Consider the following 8,436-nt stretch of genomic DNA (forward strand, 5'->3'; position numbering starts at 1 on the left):
AGAGTCTCAGAGTCACCCGTCGAGTCATGATGATGTTGAAACAGGAAACAATCAGGAAGAAAAACAGAAAAATTGACACCAAATTTGAGGAAATTGTTGGAAGAAGTTGATTTTTTTTTCGGAAATGGTTTAAATGTTCTTAGTTTTCTTAATTTGATTTCACATTTTTTCAAAAAGCAGAGCTGTTTAGTTCCCACGATCAGTGTTGAAACTGTGGAAACTCCTTGTGATTTCAGTTTATATTGTGCAAACTGTCGTCTTCAGTCTGACTAGATGGAATTTGCAGACATCAGGGGCCCGACAGCACATTTTTTGCCCCAAAACAGGTAAATTGCAGCGTTCGTTGCAAAAATCTGCATCTCATCAAGTTGTTTTTATCCGTTTATTGAGTCCTAAAATTCTTGTTTTCAGTCAAAAAACCTGCAAGTGCAATAACATCTTTCAACCTGTTTCCATTTCAACATGTTTAAGGAATTTTCCAGAGAAACACACTCACACACCCTGAGCTGATGTTCCCAACAGGATTTATTTAAAGCAGCAGCAACGACATTTTCAAAAGCTGCCATCTGGTCAACCTGATGACTCAAGATATTCAAACGTCGGCACAAAATAAATCTTTTTATGAGCATCATGTTGCCTTCTCGCCGAAGCGTCTCATACGATATATAATGATGTTCATACGTTTTCTAAACACGAGTGTCTTGAGTCTCAACAGAAGAAAGAATAACTTCACTACAATCGAAGAAAATGACACCTGATTGAAATAAAATTTAAAAAAAATCTTAAAACAAGTTGTTGAAATAATAATTTCGGTGTCAAATAAAGAAAAATAAAACATTTTATCGACGTCTTCGCATCAACCTGAGCAATATCAAGCATTTTGATTTTTGCATGACACCAATAACAAGCCTCATGATCTTTTTCTTTTCCAGGCTTTAACTAATCTGATCTTTGTATATATGCAGCATAAATATATATATAGTATGCAGACTGGTTAAACTGCATGTATTAATATATAAATGCATACTATATATTTGTGATTTCAGCCCAGAATGGCTCTCTTTCTTTCTCTCTCTCTGTTGCTCCTAACCCTTCCTGTGCTGTAGCCCTACTGAGCATGCTCCAGCCTCTGCTGGCTCCGCCCCTGCCGCTGCCGTGCAGCCTCTGGACCCCTCCCCCTTATCTTCTGACCCCGCCTCTCACAGGTAACCAATCAGCTGTGCAGCAGATCTGGGCATAAATATGATTTTTTTTTTTCTGATCTTATGAGCTGCAGCTGAGTCACAGAGACGGAAGCAGAGTTTTATTGTCCCATGATGCTCTAAATCCTGCTACCTGTGGCGTTAAAACCTTCATAAATCTAAAAGTCTCACTAATATTACAAGTTATACAACATGCAGAGAAACCTGGGAAGAAAGAAGAAGCCAAGAGTTTGATTTTTAACTGCCCAAAATCTAAACTATATTACAGTAAGTGTGTTGCTCTGCTTAAAGCTTTGCAGACAGTTGTTGGGATGTTTTCCTGTTTGCTGCTCCCTTTATTCGGCAGATACATGTGTTGTTGACTTGAAGAACTGAAAACTGATTGCATGTCATTTTCAAAACATTGTGCGTTGCATCGTGGACAAAACTATTATTATTTATTAACCAATATTGGGGATGCAAATAAATTGACTTGATTTTCATTCACAGTGTTAAAAACACATAATCGTGTGTGTGCTGAGGATTCTGGGATTTGATGTGACTGGGTCTGTTTGTGAGGTCAGCAGGAAATATGAACCTCTTGGCTCTCCGTAGGATGACTGACTGTTGTTGTTGTTGTCGACTGTGATATAAAGTTGTGCTTCACTCGTTTGTGTTTGTGGGATTTTGGTTTTGATCTGGATCCGAGATTTTTGGCTATTAGAGATGTGTTGTGTTCAAGTCCTGCTTGTAAAGTCCGTCATCTGGGACTCCCAGGATGCCTGCTGAACTTGTTTGTTTTATTGTAGGCTCATGATGTGCTGATGGTGTACTAAGTGAGATATACTTTATTAGCATATTTTAGGTCAATTCCTGTCTTTGAACCTGCATTATCGAGTTTCTTTGCCACTTGGGGGCAACGCAACAAGATGAAAATCCAACTTCAGACATATTATGAGCTTATAAAGAAGTTGTGGCTAATATGTTAGCACACAGCTGCTTACTTCCACATCAGGCAGGCACACAGCAACATGATCATCCCATTAACAGAGTCAATAATTACTTGTGGGGTTCCTCAGGGTTCTATTTGTGATCCTTTATATTTTCAGTTCACACGCTAACATGTAACACACAACAAAACAGTTTGATAACACCTTCAAAAATGTCACGAATTACCAAATTATAGGAGTGTTTTCTCATCTGACACCTAGTTCAGGTTTGGTTGAGTTTACTAAAAAAACTTCATTAAGGTTCAGATGTACAGTAGGTCTAATGACAACTGGCTACATATATTCTAAAATACAACATATCAGACTTAAAGTTTTATTAATGGTTTTTGGTCACTTTGGAGGCTGCAGAAACAGCTCAAAACACAACATCAGACATATTATATCACCTTATAAAGTAGATGTGGCTACATAATCATCCCACTGATAATGTCAATAATCACTTGTGGGGTTCCTCAAGGTTCTATTCTTGGTCCCTTATAGTTTCAGTTTGGTTAAAGCTAAATTTAAATATTATCTTTTTACTAGTTTGCAGCCAAACAAGCTGTAAACACATCTGACATGTTATCAGCTTATAAAGTCATGTGTAGATATTAGCGAACAGCAGACACAGAGCAACATGTTTGTGTCCACCTGATGAATGTAAGTCCAATATTCACTCTCCTCATATCTCTGGTTTGGTCTCTACCAGCTCATGAGGGAAATATCTAACTCTTTAGCTGCTAGATGTTCCACTTTCTTCACCAGCTAAAATCCAAACAAGGCAGTTGTGGTGAGAAAAGATTCCACTGAAGCATCACCAGCAGTTCTGTACATGTAGCAGTGGGCAGCCTGCAGGTACAGGTGACCACAGGTTGCACATCGTCATGGTGACCTCTGCTGTTGTTGTTTCTACACCTGCAGCCTGAGGCGACAGTCTGGCTACAGCTTCCATCACAAAGCTACGGTCTCCAGGTACCAACACCTGCAGGGAGCCGACGCTAAAGTTCACCTGCTGCCAGCGTTTCAATCGCCTGATTATACGCTACGTAACACATCATCCGCCATTAAACAGAGGCATCTTTATCTAAAGCTCCTCGCAGTATCATGAGTGGATTTCTTTTTAGCATAACCCCCGGCAGGCAAAACGTAACGTCATCATCTGACTAACATGCTGAATCCTAACTGGTTCTGAAGGATGAAAGTCCAGCTGTCACATCTTTGCTCATCTTTGTTGGAGCTTTTTCTTTAAAATCTGCTGATCGTTCTTTAAGGTGAATTTTGGCTTTTCTGCGTCTCTCTGTGACGTCAGGCTTCTTTCCTGTTCTCTTCTGTGGCTTCCTTGATTATAACTCACACTAACTTTTGTGTCTCTCTTGTGTATTTTCATGTGTTTTTGTGTAAATACAAAGGTATGATATTCCTTACTGTACACAGCCCAGTGAGCACTGATTTGGTGATCAGCAGGTTTGATGTCGAGGTTAAAACAGGTTCTACATTTGGATTTTTAGACATCAATCAGTAACTATATTTAAGATACAACAACTTGTCAATCGACAGAAACTTAATTGGCTATTATTATGAAGATCAAATAATAATTTTACTAATTTTTTAAAGCAGAAACGGCAAACATTTGCTGGTTTCAACCACTCAAATGTGATGATTTGATGCTTTTCTTTGTCTTATGTGACAGTAAAGTGAATACTTTTGGGTTTTGGACTGCTGGTCGAACAAAACAAGACATCTGAGGACATCACCTGTGTGAGATTATAACAGGCATTTATAGACAAAACAATGAATTAATCGAGAAAATACTCAGCAGATTAATTGACAGTTGTTAGTTGCAGCCCTAATAAGGACCTGTTTTAATTCAAACTCATTGAAATGCCGTATTGAAACAATGCTTACTGTATATGTAACCATGACATGTAAGCTCAGTTTTAACGTCTTGACATCTTTTGACCTGGAAATCATCAAATCAGACTTACTGGGAGGTTTCTGTCACATAGAAACACATCCAGGTAAGTTCTGTATTTGTGCACATTAGGTGTTACATGTTCAAACTGCACATTCAACTAAGGGGCGTTGATGAATTTCAAGTAGCAGTAAGCTCATGAAAATTTACCGCTACACAAAATTCCACATGAAGCAACAAGCAGGATAAAGATCATTTTATAGATTTGTTATTATTTTTAGCAACAGAAATCTAGTTTGTCAGTATCATGTCATTACACAAATGCTGATATATCAGATATACTTTAATTAACTTTATATGGTAGAAAGGGAAAGGAAATCCTCTTTCATTGTGATGTCTTTATGAAGCTCTCCCTGGTGGTTATATTACCACCATCAGTAGGTTGAACTGGTACCACAAGTAAAGTCACTAAAGCAACGTTCAGACTGTTTGCTTTAGTTCTGCAACTAACTTGATTTACTGAGAAATTGTTTTGTCTATAAAATGTAAGAAAATAAAAAAGCTTAAAAGCTTCAAATCTTCACATTTGAGAAGCTGCAACAAGGAAATGTTTGGCACTTTTTCTTTTTTAAAAAAAAAAGGACTAAAACGATTACTTGATTGTCAAAATAGTTGCAGATGAATTTTCTGTTGATCGACGATTTGATTAATCTACTAATCATTGCAGCTCTAGTTTACTTATTGCAACTTATTTCTGTTCAAATGTCTAGTTTAACAACAGAAGGTGAAACATAGAAACAACTCTGACAATATTCAGTTGCATGAAAACACTCACATGTAACACTAGAGAGCGATTAAGAGACGGATGTGTGCTTCTAATAATAATAATAATTATTATGACCTATTATGTCCTGCATGCAGCTCACACTGATAGTATTTCAATGATATTTTTATCCCTCTCCAGCCAATACATTCAGCCGCCTGCCATGCATCAGGCTCCACAAGCCCCGCCTCCACAGCAGTACCAGCCAATGCCGCAGCACCCACCCACGCAGCAGTACCAGCACCCACCACCCACGCAGCAGTACCAGCACCCACCCATGCAGCAGTACCAGCAACCACCCATCCAGCAGACCCTGCCCACTCAGCAGAGCTCTATTCAGATGCCTGTTGGCTCCGCCCCCCCTCACAAGGTGGTCAGCACCGCCTGCATCTACCCCTCCCAGCCAGGTGAGGATACGGATGACGAGTTTGATATTTATTTTACCTCCAGAAGATCCAGAAATGTTTGATATACATGTACAACAGCAGCACAATTTAGTTTCAATTAAACACAATTCCCTGTTATTTCATCACTGTTTGTGTATTTATACATTCATATATCTGTCATATTGTTGTTCATTTCACGTGTTCAGTATTCACAAAGATTTAAATATTTCACACAAATACATTCAACTTATAAAATGATAATTACATCATGTTTTTGCAGAATAACAAACCACTAAATTAGCTAAAATAAAAGTTTTTTACTTGTTAAAAGTGTTTCATCTGGCAGATGTCAGTTCATATCACTGATTGGCTATTCCTTCATGTGATCAATCATGTGATCACTTGAGACTTTTACACTTGCCTTTCAGGAGGATAAATGATATTGATCACTAAGTAAAGAACTTTTTTACTCTTCAGTTGGTTGTGTTTTCCTGTGCGATCTCCAACGATTAACTTGTGAAATTAACAACAATCTCATATATTCATAAGATGAAAATATACAAATAAGGATTAAATGATTGCAAACAGGAAACTAAACTGAGGCTGGTAGACGACGTCAGTTAAAGAAAACATTAAGTTTTTGAGTAAAACTGAAAGATTTTTACTTTTATCTTTCTCTGAAGTCCAAAATGTAACTTTTAGCGCTCACTGGTCGTAAATATTTTTCCTCGCCTCCAGCTCAGGCTCCGGCTCCAGCCCCTCCTCAGCCCCACCATGCAGCCGCCGCCCCAGCCCCGCCCCAGGCCGCGGCTGCCGGCGGCTCCTCCAACAGACCCCCCTGGGTGACCGACACCAACTTCGCCGATAAGTACGACCCCGGTAAGATGACCACCTCCTCCATGAAGGTGCAGCCGCTGCCCCAGTCTGTTCATCCTGCACCCGCATACATCCCTGGTCCCGCGGCCGCCAATCCAGGCCCCGCCCACCCCACTCCCAGCCCCGCCCCCATAAACCCTAGCCCGGCCCCGTTCCCTCCTGTGGCGAGGGGCGTGGCCCAGAGGGCGGAGAGGTTTTCGGCCAGCACCCGTACCCCTCTCTGTGGAGCCTGCAACAACATCATCAGGTAATTTACACCTGACAGCTGTACACTTTATTTAATGTTCATATTCTTCTTCTTCTGTGACCTGTTGTTGTTGTTGTTGTTGTTGTTGTTGTTGTTGTCGTCGTTGTATCCAGGGGCCCCTTCCTGGTGGCCCTCGGTCGCTCCTGGCACCCGGAGGAGTTTAACTGTCACTACTGCAACATGTCTCTGGCTGACGTCAGCTTCGTGGAGGAACAGAACAGCGTTTACTGCGAGAACTGCTACGAGGAGTTCTTCGCCCCGACCTGCGCCCGCTGCAACACCAAGATCATGGGGGTGAGATGCTTTACCTGTCCACCTGTCTACCTGTCTACCTGTCCACCTGTCTACCTGTCTACCTGTCCACCTTTCTACCTGTCCACCTGTCCACCTGTCCACCTTTCTAACTGTCTACCTGTCTCTCTGTCTACATGTAATGGAAAAATCCATTCCATGTTTAAATGTTCAGCATGATTTATGGACGTCTCTCTCTGTCTGACACGTTGTGTTGCAGGAAGTGATGCACGCTCTGCGGCAGACGTGGCACACCACCTGCTTCGTGTGCGCGGCCTGCGGCAAAGCGTTCGGGAACAGCCTCTTCCACATGGAGGACGGAGAGCCGTACTGCGAGAAAGGTACGAACACACCTGTGCCGTCCCGGCCTCCACAGACAGCTGACGTCAGAGGTGTGACTGTAAACTGAAAGAATGAACTGAACTCTCTTCTTCTCTCTCAGATTATATCGCTCTGTTCAGCACTAAGTGTCATGGCTGTGACTTCCCAGTTGAAGCTGGTGATAAATTCATCGAGGCTCTGGGTCACACCTGGCACGACACCTGCTTCGTCTGTGCGGTAAGAACCACAAATACATCCTGTAAAGTCAAACAGTAGAAGGTTGAACAGAAAAGATGTTCTATTCATGAAGATGTTTTTGGTTTTATGTGTCCAGGTTTTCATATTTCTGTCTCTGAGATTTCTGCTTCCACTTAGGAAGGAATTTAGTTTGTGCTGCTCACCGTTTTATGACTTTTATAAAAACCAAACAGCAACATTTCTGCACAGAAACAGTGTCCTGTTTGTGAAATGTGTTTTTTTTTTCAGTCCAGTTCCAGTAAATCCTCATTAAACATTTGTTCTGATTTCAGGTTTGCCATTTGAACCTTGAGGGCCAACCTTTCTACTCAAAGAAAGACAAACCTCTGTGCAAGAAGCACGCTCACGCCATCAACGTGTAGACCCGCCCCTTGGAGGAGGAGGAGGAGGAGGAGGAGAGGGCGGGGCAACCCGAAGCGGACACCACCACTGCCACCAACAACTTTCACCATGGATGTATTATAAGAGCTGGATACCAGACTAAATATGGCGCCCATTCAAGTCAATAAGGACTGCTCAGCTGGCGCATACGGCCAAAAAAAGTTTCTAGCTTCCAGGTTTGCCGTTGTGCGACCCACTTAATATTCACAGTAGTGTTTCCCCCGCTAGCCCCGCCCACGAGTTCCCGCTCGGCCTTTACATTGTGATATTTAAATCGCTTTTCTTGGCTCAAGGAAAGTTTTACAAATATAAAACCTCCCCTGGATCAAAATAACATAATAGAAAGAGTCATAATTGACGTTGTTTGCAGTTGGAGGCGTCCTGTCAACAGTTTTACAGACGTCTCTTTTATAACGGTGGTCTACGGGCCGTAGGGGGATTTTTTTGCTGCAGTACCGCGAGTGGCCACTGGGAGAAAAACTGGCTGCAAGGCTGAGCAGCGGCGCCCTATCCAGCTCTTATTATACATCCGTGACTTTTACAGATGTGTGTAAACACTCTTTATGCTAAATACACTTTGGTTTGAGACTTTTTTTTTTTTTTTGTGCATTAATATGAATGTTTAAAAAACGACGCTGCCTGATGATTCTGCTTCCAAACAGGAATTTATTCAACAACAAAGTCACGATGCTTCTTTCTGTTGTCCATCTGACCCACTATATTATGTACTGTAGTTTCTTTTTCTTATGTTTTCTACCAGAAACTCTTCAT

The 8,436-nt window shown here is 41.4% G+C and overlaps 1 protein-coding gene across 1 annotated transcript in view; it reads left to right on the forward strand.

The window, feature by feature from the left end:
• LOC121911191 (LIM domain-binding protein 3-like) overlaps positions 1–7,996 on the forward strand; it is a 95,484-nt gene extending 87,488 nt beyond the window's left edge. Inside the window, exons 10-16 of the mRNA XM_042432465.1 lie at positions 1,107–1,205; positions 5,047–5,312; positions 6,030–6,414; positions 6,528–6,708; positions 6,926–7,046; positions 7,148–7,263; positions 7,557–7,996. Coding sequence (XP_042288399.1) covers positions 1,107–1,205; positions 5,047–5,312; positions 6,030–6,414; positions 6,528–6,708; positions 6,926–7,046; positions 7,148–7,263; positions 7,557–7,646 — 1,258 coding nt within the window. The 3' untranslated portion in view covers positions 7,647–7,996. The remainder of the gene's footprint in view (positions 1–1,106; positions 1,206–5,046; positions 5,313–6,029; positions 6,415–6,527; positions 6,709–6,925; positions 7,047–7,147; positions 7,264–7,556) is intronic.
• Positions 7,997–8,436: the final 440 nt, after the last annotated feature.

Source organism: Thunnus maccoyii, chromosome 14 (assembly GCF_910596095.1).
Source record: "Thunnus maccoyii chromosome 14, fThuMac1.1, whole genome shotgun sequence".
Classification (NCBI taxonomy): Eukaryota; Metazoa; Chordata; class Actinopteri; order Scombriformes; family Scombridae; genus Thunnus; species Thunnus maccoyii.